At 41.4% G+C, this 13,960-nt stretch overlaps 1 protein-coding gene across 5 annotated transcripts in view; it reads left to right on the forward strand.

Moving 5' to 3' along the window:
* LOC106570731 (FH1/FH2 domain-containing protein 3) overlaps nucleotides 1–13,960 on the forward strand; it is a 191,231-nt gene that overhangs the window by 20,422 nt on the left and 156,849 nt on the right. For all 5 annotated transcript variants that reach the window (XM_045709310.1, XM_045709312.1, XM_045709313.1 and 2 more), the window contains exon 2: nucleotides 7,170–7,279. In XM_045709310.1, the coding sequence (XP_045565266.1) occupies nucleotides 7,170–7,279 (110 nt within the window). The remainder of the gene's footprint in view (nucleotides 1–7,169; nucleotides 7,280–13,960) is intronic.

Below are 13,960 nucleotides of genomic sequence, written 5' to 3' on the forward strand. Positions count from 1 at the left end.
CCCCTGTTAACCAATTGGCATATTTTTTTATTTAACCTTTATCTAACTAGGATTGGAAACTTTGAAGAATGTATTTGGAGAAGTGAAGGCACGGGTTTCTCTATTACTTTCCTGCTACTCCAATCCAACCCTTTCCAATCCTACCCTCTCCAATCCAACCCTCTCTAATCCAACCCTCTCCAATCCAACCCTCTCTAATCCAACCCTCTCCAATCCAACCCTCTCCAATCCAACCCTCTCTAATCCAACCCTCTCTAATCCAACCCTCTCTAATCCAACCCTCTCCAATCCAACCCTCTCCAATCCAACCCTCTCTAATCCAACCCTCTCTAATCCAACCCTCTCTCCAATCCAACCCTCTCTAATCCAACCCTCTCCAATCCAACCCTCTCCAATCCAACCCTCTCTAATCCAACCCTCTCCAATCCAACCCTCTCCAATCCAACCCTCTCTAATCCAACCCTCTCCAATCCAACCCTCTCCAATCCAACCCTCTCTAATCCAACCCTCTCTCCAATCCAACCCTCTCCAATCCAACCCTCTCCAATCCAACCCTCTCCAATCCAACCCTCTCCAATCCAACCCTCTCCAATCAAACCCTCTCTAATCCAACCCTCTCCAATCCAACCCTCTCCAATCCAACCCCCTCCAATCCAACCCCCTCTCTAATCCAACCCTCTCTAATCCAACCCTCTCCAATCCAACCCTCTCCAATCCAACCCCCTCCAATCCAACCCCCTCTCTAATCCAACCCTCTCCAATCCAACCCTCTCCAATCCAACCCCCTCTCTAATCCTACCCTCTCTAATCCAACCCCCTCTCTAATCCAACCCTCTCTAATCCAACCCTCTCCAATCCAACCCTCTCTAATCCAACCCCCTCCAATCCAACCCTCTCTAATCTGTGAATGAATGGAGGAAGGTTTGATGCAGTAATTCTAAAGTATTCAAACAATTATGGTATCCAATCCTCGCCAACTGATACACTGGACTCCAAGTGTATTGGCCAATCAATCATTCCAATCTTAATTCCAACCCTCAGATGTCCACAGACTAACTTCTCTTTCCCGGTACCATTTTAAAATGTCCTTTTGCAATACATCTTTCTATTTTATTGCGATGTCTTACCAGGATTTTAAACCTCTTTATTTTGACAATGTCTGGTGAGATTGCCCTAAAAATAAATACTAACTAAGAGTATAATCATATTATACAAGTAATCATATATACAAGCTTGGCACACCTGTATTTGAGGAGTTTCTCCCATTCTTCTCTGCAGATCCTTTCAAGCTCTGTCAGGTTGGATGGGGAGCATCGCTGCACAGATATTTTCAGGTCTCTCCAAAGATGTTAGATCAGGTTCAAGTCCGGGCTCTGGCTGGGCCACTCAAGGACATTCAGAGACTTGTCCCGAAGCCACTCCTACGTTGTCTTGGCTGTGTGCTTAGGGTCGTTGTCCTGTTGGAAGGTGAACCTTCACCCCAGTCTGAGGTCTTGAGCGCTCTGGAGCAGGTTTTCATCAAGGATCTCTCTGTACTTTGCTCCGTTCATCTTTCCCTTGATCCTGACTAGTCTCCCAGTCCCTGCCGCCGAAAAACATCCCCACAGCATGATGCTGCCACCACCATGCTTCACCGTAGGGATGGTGCCACGTTTCCTCCAGACGTGACACTTGGCATTGAGGCCAAAGACGTCAATCTTGGTTTCATCATACCAGACCTCGTTTCTCATGGTCTGGGAGTCCTTTAGGTGCCTTTAGGCAAACTCCAAGTGGGCTGTCATGTGTCTTTTACTGAGGAGTGGCTTCCGTCTGGCCATTCTACATTAAAGGCCTGATTGGTGGAATGCAGCAGAGATGGTTGTCCTTCTGGAAGGTTCTCCCATCTCCACAGAGGAACTCTAGAGCTATGTCAGAGTGACCATCAGGTTGTTGGTCACCTCCCTGACCAAGGCTCTTCTCCCCCGATTGGTCAGTTTGGCCGGACGGCCAGCTAAAGGAAGAGTCTTGGTGGTTCCAAACTTCTTCCATTTAAGAATGATGGAGGCCACTGTGTTCTTGGGGAACTTCAATGCTGCAGAAATGTTTTTCTACCCTTCCCCAGATCTGTCCCTCGACACAATCCTGTCTCGGAGCTCTACGGACAATTCATTTAACTTCATGGCTTGGTTTTTGCTCTGACATGCACTGTCAACTGTTGGACCTTATATAGACAGGTGTGTGCCTTTCCAAATCATGTCCAGTCAATTGAATCTACCACAGGTGGACTCCAATCAAGTTCTAGAAACATCTCAAGGATGATCAATGGAAACAGGATGCACCTGAGCTCAATTTCGAGTTTCAAACCTACAAACCTGTTTTTGCTTTGTCATTATGGGGTATTGTGTGTATATTTTTATTTGATTTAATCCATTTCAGAATAAGTCTGTAAACGTAACAAAATGTTAAAAAAGTCAAGGGGTCTGAATACTTTCCGAAGGCACTGTATATGCTGGAAGTAGAAGCCTAAGTGTTGTTGTCCATTAGTTTACTCCAATTACGGTTAAGGGAAACTAATAAAGCAAAAATATAAATATTTGTACAAGTTTTTTAGGAATATTGCGACACCCCCACCTTTGCCAACTCCATAAACATTATATCCATTCAGAGAACATTCCAGAACATTCAGATCCATTATATCCATTCAGAGAACATTCCAGAACATTCAGATCCATTATATCCATTCAGAGAACATTCCAGAACATTCAGATCCATTATATCCATTCAGAGAACATTCCAGAACATTCAGATCCATTATATCCATTCAGAGAACATTCCAGAATTCTGGAACAGACTTTGTTAACCAAGTCTCAGGCGTTATCAAAATGTCCGCGTCAGTCCAAGGCCTGAACTGCGGGATTTCAGATCAGACGGAGTCTCTGTCACAAACATGCTACGATCAGTGGGTAACCCTCTATATGAAATAGCTATGGGTTGGTTTAAATGGAATAGATACAGGATTGTGGATTAATACAAGACTCAATGAGGGTTACCTGTTTGTTTGACCCCCAGCAGGCAAATCGGAACACTCTGCACCTTATTGGAACGTTTATTGATAAATTGGGATAGATAGTTAATGTTGAATGCTAATGTAATGTAGCCTTCAGTACCTGAATCACATTTCCACCCGCAGTTTTTATGTCAGTAAAGTCATACCAAGGTATAATTTCATGAATGCCGACACATCATTTGCTTGTTCGACATGGTGGGATCTTTTTTATGCGTCTGTAAAAATAATAATGCGAGAAATGACGGTGAAAATTCGTTTATGTTCAAATATTGATATAATGACCCTCATATCGAAGTAAACTTTCTGTCACGTGATGATATGTGGTGTCTGGTCCAAGGAAACCATGCAGTTTACTAGGCTACAGATGAAATAACTCACGATGAACTTCACAGGGTGGTGAAAGTGATCTTGATGCTCTTTTCCAATAAATATCGAGGGTCTTATTTTGATGATATGACGATCAATGCTTGACTGCCATAATCTCATCATGTAGACTAGCCTACCCACCTGGTATCTTCTGTTATAATCTCATCATGTAGACTAGCCTACCCACCTGGTATCAGCGGAGTCAATCACCACCTTCCGGAGACACCTGAAACCCCACCTCTTCAAGGAATACCTGGGATAGGATAAAGTAATCCTTCTAACCCCCCCCTTAAAAGATTTAGATGCACTATTGTAAAGTGGTTGTTCCACTGGATATTATAGGTGAATGCACCAATTTGTAAGTCGCTCTGGATAAGAGCGTCTGCTAAATGACTAAAATGTAAATGATGTAAATGTATCTTCTGTTATAATCTCATCATGTAGACTAGCCTACCCACCTGGTATCTTCTGTTATAATCTCATCATGTAGACTAGCCTACCCACCTGGTATCTTCTGTTATAATCTCATCATGTAGACTAGCCTACCCACCTGTCATCTTGGCTATGTTCTGTTATAATCTCATCATGTAGACTAGCCTACCCACCTGGTATCTTCTGTTATAATCTCATCATGTAGACTAGCCTACCCACCTGGTATCTTGGCTATGTTCTGTTATAATCTCATCATGTAGACTAGCCTACCCACCTGGTATCTTGGCTATGTTCTGTTATAATCTCATCATGTAGACTAGATTACCCACCTGTCATCTTGGCTATGTTCTGTTATAATCTCATCATGTAGACTAGCCTACCCACCTGGTATCTTGGCTATGTTCTGTTATAATCTCAACATGTAGACTTGCCTACCCATCCGGTTTCATTCAGTTCTATTCATTGAGAGGAGTTAAGTTCCATTTGACTCACGTTGTAATAACCAGAGGTAGAGATTAGTATTTAACCCTGCTGGTCATTTATGAACATTTGAACATCTTGGCCATGTGCTGTTATAATCTCCACCCGGCACAACCAGAAGAGGACTGGCCACCCCTCATAGCCTGGTTCCTCTCTAGGTTTCTTCCTAGGTTTTGGCCTTTCTAGGGAGTTTTTCCTAGGGAGTTTTTCCTAGCCACCGTGCTTCTACACCTGCATTGCTTGCTGTTTGGGGTTTTAGGCTGGGATTCAGTACAGCACTTTGTGATATCAGTTGATGTAAGAAGGGCTATATAGGGGCTTTATAAATACATTTGATTGATTTGATTGAATGTAGCCCTATCTGCGAGCTGTTGTCTAGAGTGAATGTACCAAGATCAGAGGAGACACATTTGCAATTTAACGCAACAGTGTTTGTGACAAAACTATCTGTAGAATTTAAAATGCGATGGAAAAACATTGAACTTTAGTTTTTTTTTATTCGGTACATAAAAATGTAAGCGGATTTGTTGTTGTTGTCGTTGTTGTGTACTACGTCATCACGCACTGATTTTTATCCTTACCAAGTCAGTTTGGTGGAAACACACCACTGGTGGGAAAATTAGCATATTTTATAATAGTAGCATGAAAATCTGTCGCCAATTGGATGGAAACCTACTGTTACTGCTACTGTCTGTGTCTCCTCTCTCTCTCTAGCTACTGTCTGTATCTCCTCTCTCTCTAGCTACTGTCTGTATCTCCTCTCTCTCTCTAGCTAATGTCTGTATCTCCTCTCTCTCTCTAGCTACTGTCTGTATCTCCTCTCTCTCTCTAGCTACTGTCTGTATCTCCTCTCTCTCTAGCTAATGTCTGTATCTCCTCTCTCTCTAGCTACTGTCTGTATCTCCTCTCTCTCTCTAGCTACTGTCTGTGTCTCCTCTCTCTCTCTAGCTACTGTCTGTATCTCCTCTCTCTCTAGCTACTGTCTGTGTCTCCTCTCTCTCTCTAGCTACTGTCTGTATCTCCTCTCTCTCTCTAGCTACTGTCTGTATCTCCTCTCTCTCTAGCTACTGTCTGTATCTCCTCTCTCTCTCTAGCTACTGTCTGTGTCTCCTCTCTCTCTCTAGCTACTGTCTGTATCTCCTCTCTCTCTCTAGCTACTGTCTGTATCTCCTCTCTCTCTAGCTACTGTCTGTATCTCCTCTCTCTCTCTAGCTACTGTCTGTATCTCCTCTCTCTCTCTAGCTACTGTCTGTATCTCCTCTCTCTCTCTAGCTACTGTCTGTATCTCCTCTCTCTCTCTAGCTACTGTCTGTATCTCCTCTCTCTCTAGCTACTGTCTGTATCTCCTCTCTCTCTCTAGCTACTGTCTGTATCTCCTCTCTCTCTCTAGCTACTGTCTGTATCTCCTCTCTCTCTCTAGCTACTGTCTGTATCTCCTCTCTCTCTCTAGCTACTGTCTGTATCTCCTCTCTCTCTAGCTACTGTCTGTATCTCCTCTCTCTCTCTAGCTACTGTCTGTATCTCCTCTCTCTCTAGCTACTGTCTGTATCTCCTCTCTCTCTAGCTACTGTCTGTATCTCCTCTCTCTCTCTAGCTACTGTCTGTATCTCCTCTCTCTCTAGCTACTGTCTGTATCTCCTCTCTCTCTAGCTACTGTCTGTATCTCCTCTCTCTCTAGCTACTGTCTGTATCTCCTCTCTCTCTCTAGCTACTGTCTGTATCTCCTCTCTCTCTCTAGCTACTGTCTGTATCTCCTCTCTCTCTAGCTAATGTCTGTATCTCCTCTCTCTCTCTAGCTACTGTCTGTATCTCCTCTCTCTCTCTCTAGCTACTGTCTGTATCTCCTCTCTCTCTAGCTACTGTCTGTATCTCCTCTCTCTCTCTAGCTACTGTCTGTATCTCCTCTCTCTCTAGCTACTGTCTGTATCTCCTCTCTCTCTCTAGCTACTGTCTGTATCTCCTCTCTCTCTCTAGCTACTGTCTGTATCTCCTCTCTCTCTCTAGCTACTGTCTGTATCTCCTCTCTAGCTACTGTCTGTATCTCCTCTCTCTCTCTAGCTACTGTCTGTATCTCCTCTCTCTCTCTAGCTACTGTCTGTATCTCCTCTCTCTCTCTAGCTACTGTCTGTATCTCCTCTCTCTCTAGCTACTGTCTGTGTCTCCTCTCTCTCTCTAGCTACTGTCTGTATCTCCTCTCTCTCTCTAGCTACTGTCTGTATCTCCTCTCTCTCTAGCTACTGTCTGTATCTCCTCTCTCTCTAGCTACTGTCTGTGTCTCCTCTCTCTCTCTAGCTACTGTCTGTATCTCCTCTCTCTCTCTAGCTACTGTCTGTATCTCCTCTCTCTAGCTACTGTCTGTACCTCCTCTCTCTAGCTACTGTCTGTATCTCCTCTCTCTCTAGCTACTGTCTGTATCTCCTCTCTCTCTAGCTACTGTCTGTATCTCCTCTCTCTCTCTAGCTACTGTCTGTATCTCCTCTCTCTCTAGCTACTGTCTGTATCTCCTCTCTCTCTAGCTACTGTCTGTATCTCCTCTCTCTAGCTACTGTCTGTATCTCCTCTCTAGCTACTGTCTACTGTACTACTCTTTCTCTCTGTTGTGAAAGTGTAATAATAACATTGTCCTTCATTCTCTCTCTCTCTCTCTGTCTGTCTGTCTGTCTGTCTGTCTGTCTGTCTGTCTGTCTGTCTGTCTGTCTGTCTGTCTGTCTGTCTGTCTGTCTGTCTGTCTGTCTGTCTGTCTGTCTGTCTGTCTGTCTGTCTGTCTGTCTGTCTGTCTGTCTGTCTGTCTGTCTGTTTGTCTGTTTCTCGGTGTCTCTCCCTCTCTCTCTCTGTCTCTCTGTAGCTTGATGACTGTGCGTTGCAGCTGTCCCATAATGGAACCTACCTGGACCTGGAGTCTTCTCTGTCTGAACAGAGGGACGAGCTGGATGGATTCCAGGAGGACATAGCAGGGTAACACTACCTGTCTGTCTGTCTGTCTGTCTGTCTGTCTGTCTGTCTGTCTGTCTGTCTGTCTGTCTGTCTGTCTGTCTGTCTGTCTGTCTGTCTGTCTGTCTGTCTGTCTGTCTGTCTGTCTGTCTGTCTGTCTGTCTGTCTGTCTGTCCATCAGTCTGATTTGTTCCTGTCTGAGTGGACTGATCCATTGTGGAGACATGGGGATGGTACAGTCCATCAGTCTGATTTGTGACTGTCTGAGTGGACTGATCCATTGTGGAGATGTGGGGATGGTACAGTCCATCAGTCTGATTTGTGACTGTCTGAGTGGACTGATCCATTGTGGAGATGTGGGGATGGTACAGTCCATCAGTCTGATTTGTGACTGTCTGAGTGGACTGATCCATTGTGGAGACATGGGGATGGTACAGTCCATCAGTTAAATCATTTGCTACTAAAATTCTATATGGTTATATTATCTTAGAACAATGGTGCAATACAAATAAAACATTTATTATTTTATAACAAATGTGCATAATAGCAAAGCTGACCAGCATATTGGTGTTGAGAACAATGCGACGGAGGCAGCAGCGGAGTTCGGAGACGAGAAAACAGCCCTTTGCCCTAATTGTCTATGAAAAATGAGGAGAGATGAAACCCAAACCTAATTATATCTATAATCAATAGCGTAACTGTTAAATATGCCTGGCTTTATAAATCATCCATATGTACCTACAGAAGTTGTCTGTTTGAATGTTTGCATAATAGCCTACTGATCACCAAGCCTCAAGCAACCACAAAATGTCGGTTAAACAATTCACAAATTTGTCTGTTTTTAAACTTAGCTATGCTGTAATGAAGGCGTCAACATTTTTCCCCCCGTTAGACCAACCTCTCTAGTATTATTTAAAATGTATTTAGTGTTGTTTACACTCTTCCAAAGTGTCAGAAAAATTATATTTATAATAATAATAACCCTCCTTTTTCCTTGATCTCCTTATTGTTGTTATTATTACTATTATTGTTGTTATTATTACTATTACTGTTGTTATTATTACTATTATTGTTGTTATTATTACTATTATTGTTGTTATTATTACTATTACTGTTGTTATTATTACTATTATTGTTGTTATTATTACTATTATTGTTGTTATTATTACTATTATTGTTGTTATTATTACTATTATTGTTGTTATTATTACTATTATTGTTGTTATTATTACTATTACTGTTGTTATTATTACTATTATTGTTGTTATTATTACTATTATTGTTGTTATTATTACTATTATTGTTGTTATTATTACTATTATTGTTGTTATTATTACTATTATTGTTGTTATTATTACTATTATTGTTGTTATTATTACTATTACTGTTGTTATTATTACTATTATTGTTGTTATTATTACTATTACTGTTGTTATTATTACTATTATTGTTGTTATTATTACTATTACTGTTGTTATTATTACTATTATTGTTGTTATTATTACTATTATTGTTGTTATTATTACTATTACTGTTGTTATTATTACTATTACTGTTGTTATTATTACTATTATTGTTGTTATTATTACTATTACTGTTGTTATTATTACTATTATTGTTGTTATTATTACTATTATTGTTGTTATTATTACTATTACTGTTGTTATTATTACTATTATTGTTGTTATTATTACTATTATTGTTGTTATTATTACTATTATTGTTGTTATTATTACTATTATTGTTGTTATTATTACTATTATTGTTGTTATTATTACTATTATTGTTGTTATTATTACTATTATTGTTGTTATTATTACTATTATTGTTGTTATTATTACTATTATTGTTGTTATTATTACTATTATTGTTGTTATTATTACTATTATTGTTGTTATTATTACTATTATTGTTGTTATTATTACTATTACTGTTGTTATTATTACTATTATTGTTGTTATTATTACTATTACTGTTGTTATTATTACTATTATTGTTGTTATTATTACTATTATTGTTGTTATTATTACTATTATTGTTGTTATTATTACTATTACTGTTGTTATTATTACTATTACTGTTGTTATTATGATCATAATTATAATAATAGCTAATGTCATTATCATTAGTGGTCTTCGTATAGCAGCCTTGTATAACCACCTGGAAGCTGTGGGCCTAAGAGCGCATCCTGTTTAGTCTCACTAAGGCCTATATTTCCATACTTACAGTGCATTCAGAAAGTATTCAGACCCCTTGACTTTTTCTACGTTCTGTTACGTCACAGCCTTATTCTAAAATGGATTAAAAAATAAAAAAATCCTTCGCAATCGACACACAATAACACATAATGACAAAGCGAAAACTGTTTTTTCGAATTTTTTGCAAATATATATATAAACAAAAACCCTATATTTACATAAGTATTCAGATCGTTTGCTATGAGACTCGAACTTGAGCTCAGGTGCATCCTGTTTCCATTGATCATCCTTGAGATGTTTCAACAACTTGATTGGAGTCCATCTGTGGTAAATTCAATTGATTGGACATGATTTAGAAAGGCACACACCTGTCTATATAAGGTCCCACAGTTGACAGTGCATGTCAGAGCAAAAACCAAGCCATGAGGTCGAAGGAATTGTCCGTAGAGCTCCGAAACAGGATTGTGTCGAGGCACATATCTGAGGAAGGGTATTAAAACATTTCTGCAGCATTGAAGGTCCCCAAGAACACAGTGGCCTCCATCATTCTTCAATGGAAGAAGTTTGGAACCACCAAGACTCTTCCTAGAGCTGGCCACCCGGCCAAACTGAGCAATCAGGGGAGAAGGGCCTTGGTCAGGGAGGTGACCAAGAACCCAATGGTCACTCTGACAGAGCTCTAGAGTTCCTCTGTGGAGATGGGAGAACCTTCCAGAAGGACAACCATCTCTGTAGCACTCCACCAATCAGGCCTTTATGGTAGAGTGGCCAGACGGAAGCCACTCCTCAGTAAAAGGCACATGACACATGACAGTTTGCCAAAAGGCACCTGAAGGACTCAGACCATGAGAAACAAGATTCTCTGGTCTGATGAAACCAAGATTAAACTCTTTGGCCTGAATGCCAAGCGTCACGTCTACGGTGAAGCATGGTGGTGGCAGCATCATGCTGTGAGGATGTTTTTCAGCAGCAGGAACTGGGAGACTAGTCAGGATCTAGGCGAAGATGAACGGAGAAAAGTACAGGGATCCTTGATGAAAACCTGCTCCAGAGCGCTCAGGACCTCAGACTGGGGCGAAGGTTCACCTTCCAAAAGGACAACGACCCTAAGCACACAGCCAAGACAACGCAGGAGTGGCTTCGGGACAAGTCTCTGAATGTCCTTGAGTAGCCCAACCAGAGCCCGGACTTGAACCCAATCGAACATCTCTGGCGAGACCTGAAAATAGCGACGCTCCCCATCCAACCTGACAGAGCTTGAGAGGATCTGCAGAGAAGAATGGGAGAAACTCCCCAAATACAGGTATGCCAAGCTTGTAGAGTCATATCCAAGAAAACTCGAGACTGTAAACGCTGCCAAAAGTGCTTCAAAAAAGTACTGAGTAAAGGGTCTGAATATTTTTTATTTTTTATAAATTAGCAAAAAATTCTGAATCTCATTTTGCTCATTATGGGGTGTTATGTAAATATGGTTGTTACGTAACAAAATGTGGGGAAACTCAAGCGGCTCTGAACACCTTCCGAAGGGGCTTGTGTATCAATCAATCATTTATTCATTCATGTTATAGGAGTCATTCATGATTTGAAATGCAATCAAACATTTTTTGTTTTAAAATAAAATAACAAATATACCATTGAATAATTAGCGTAAATAATAAATTGACCTAAAATATCCCATTTCAGAAATTGCATTCATGAATGAATGCAACTGTTTTTTAGTAGTTATTGTAATAAAGGCTTTAGATTTTTTTATTTATTACAGACTCTCTGGTATGCTAAGAATTTATTTAGTGTTGTTTACATTGTCCCAAAACGTATATTGTACCTGTTTGGCACACATAATACGCACGCAGCGCTTGCTCCTTTCCTCATTTATCTTGATCTCCAGTATTTTCCACAACTGGTCAAATTATTCCACACATCTGACTTCCCCTTTACCTCCTGAGCAACCAGTAAACATTCCCCAATTTCGAGTTTATTTGTCACGTCCTCTGCATCCATTTTGCTGTTAGATGTGTTCAGAGTTTGTTATAACCAATTTAGTTTTTCAGTCTCTCGGTCCCAGATTTGATGCACATGTACTGACCTCATCTTCTGGATGATAGCCGTGTGAACAGGCAGTGGCTCGGTTGGCTGTTGTCCTTGATGATCTTTTTGACCAGGGAGTGTACCCCCGTTGATGTGTTGGGCAGACCGCAATACTGCCTGGAGAGCCCTGCGGTTGCGGACTGGGCCGTTGCCCTACAGCCCGACAGGATGCTCTCAATGATGCATCTGTAAAAGTTTGTCAGGGTTTTAGGTGACAAGCCAAATTTATTCAGCCTCCTGAGGTTGAAGAGATGCTGTTGCGCCTTCTTCACGACACTGTCTGTGTGGGTGAACCATTTCAGATTGTCAGTGAGGTGTACGCCGAGGAACTTGAAGCTTTCACCTTTTCCACTGCTGTCCCGTCGATGTGGATGGGGGGGTGCTCCCTCTGCTGTCTCCTGAAGTCCATGATCAGCTCCTTCGTTTTGTTTATGTTGAGGGATAGCTTATTTCCCTGACACCACTCCACCAGGGCCCTCACCTCTCTTTAGGCTGTCTTGTCGTTGTTGGTAATCAGGCCTACCACCGTTGAGTCGTTTGCAAACTTGATGATTGAGTTGGAGAAGGTGCGTGGCCACCCAGTCATGGGTCAACAGGGAGTACAGGAGTGGGCTGAGCACGCACCCTTGTTGTGCTCCTTTGTTGAGAATCAGCGAACTGAAGGTGTTGTTTCCTACCTTCACCAGCTGGGGGTGGCCCAGGACCCAGTTGCTCAGGGCGGGGTTCAGACCCAGGGTCCTTAGCTTAGTGATGAGCTTTGAGGGCACTATGGTGTTGAACACTGAGCTGTAGTCAATGAACAGCATTCTCACATAGGTGTTCCTCTTGTCCAGATGGGAAAGGGCAGTGTGCAGTGCGATGGCGATTGCGTCATTTGTGGATCTATTGCAGCGGTATGCAAATTGTAGTAAGTCTAGGGTGTCGGGCAGAGGTGATGTCATCCTTAACTAAAAAAAGGAAAGTAAAAGATAAATGCATTTCCAGTGTTTATATTATCAGCTATCAGTGTTTTAGATAAAGACATTTCCAGTGTTTATATTATCAGATATCAGTGTTTTAGATAAAGACATTTCCAGTGTTTATATTATCAGATATCAGTGTTTTAGATAAAGACATTTCCAGTGTTTATATTATCACATATCAGTGTTTTAGATAAAGACATTTCCAGTGTTTATATTATCAGATATCAGTGTTTTAGATAAAGACATTTCCAGTGTTTATATTATCAGATATCAGTGTTTTAGATAAAGACATTTCCAGTGTTTATATTATCAGCTACCAGTGTTCTGCATGCAAAGTCTCAATTGGGTGTTTGTCCCAGTTTTTTGAATTATTGGTTGGTGAATGGACCCCAGACTTCACAACCATAGAGAGCAATGGGTTCTATAACTGATTGGGATGTCGAGTTTTATGTTCCCTTGGATGGCAAACAAGGCTCTTCTTGCCTTGTCTCTTAGATCATTCACAGCCTTGTGGAAGTTACCTGTGATCTCTCTCTCTCTCTCTCTCTCTCTCTCTCTCTCTCTCTCTCTCCCTGTCGTTCTGTGTTACTAACTTGATCTTTTTAGTGGGTGTGCGATAGTGTTTGTGGGTTTGTGTGTATGTATGGATTAGCCAAATGTCAAACATTGTGTGAACAATGGGTGAAGAAGTTACCCTATTCCTCTCATGATGATGAAAACAAGGTCAGAGGACAAAGGTCTCTCCACAATAGAGACAGAGAGATGGGTTCTCTCTCTCTCTCTCTCTCTCTCTCTCTCTCAATTTTCTGATTTTCTGCTTCTTGAAAAGTTGGAGGAATCACAGCTTGCTGGATTTAACATTTTCTGGGAAGGATGAGTTCACGGAAAGTATGAACCGTTTGGAAACGGACCTGTCCTCCCTTATTCCATGGTGGAGTGGAGAGAAACTCTGGTCCTCTCTCTGTCTCTGTCTCTCTCTCTCTCTCTCTGTCTCTGTCTCTCTGTCTCTGTCTCTGTCTCTCTGTCTCTCTCTCTGTCTCTCTCTGTCTCTGTCTCTCTCTCTCTCTCTGTCTCTGTCTCTCTCTCTCTGTCTCTCTCTCTGTCTCTCTCTCTGTCTCTGTCTCTGTCTCTCTCTCTCTGTCTCTTCTCTGTCTCTCTCTCTCTCTCTCTCTTTCTCTGTCTCTCTCTCTCTCTCTCTCTCTCTCTCTCTCTCTCTCTCTCTCTCTCTCTCTCTCTCTCTCTCTCGCTGTCTCTCTCTCTCTCTCTCTCTCTGTCTCTATGATGATATTCCATTGAAGAGATACATTTTAATGGTGGAAGATATGTTTTCTTGCCCTAAATGAAGAAATGACATGGAGATGTCATGGCAACGGAAGCATTAACAACCTCAGGACACAAGGACCATGTTGTCATGACAATCGGTTGACTGACAGAGCTGTGATTGTAATGACAAATCA

Source organism: Salmo salar, chromosome ssa27 (genome assembly GCF_905237065.1).
Source record: "Salmo salar chromosome ssa27, Ssal_v3.1, whole genome shotgun sequence".
Lineage (NCBI taxonomy): Eukaryota > Metazoa > Chordata > Actinopteri > Salmoniformes > Salmonidae > Salmo > Salmo salar.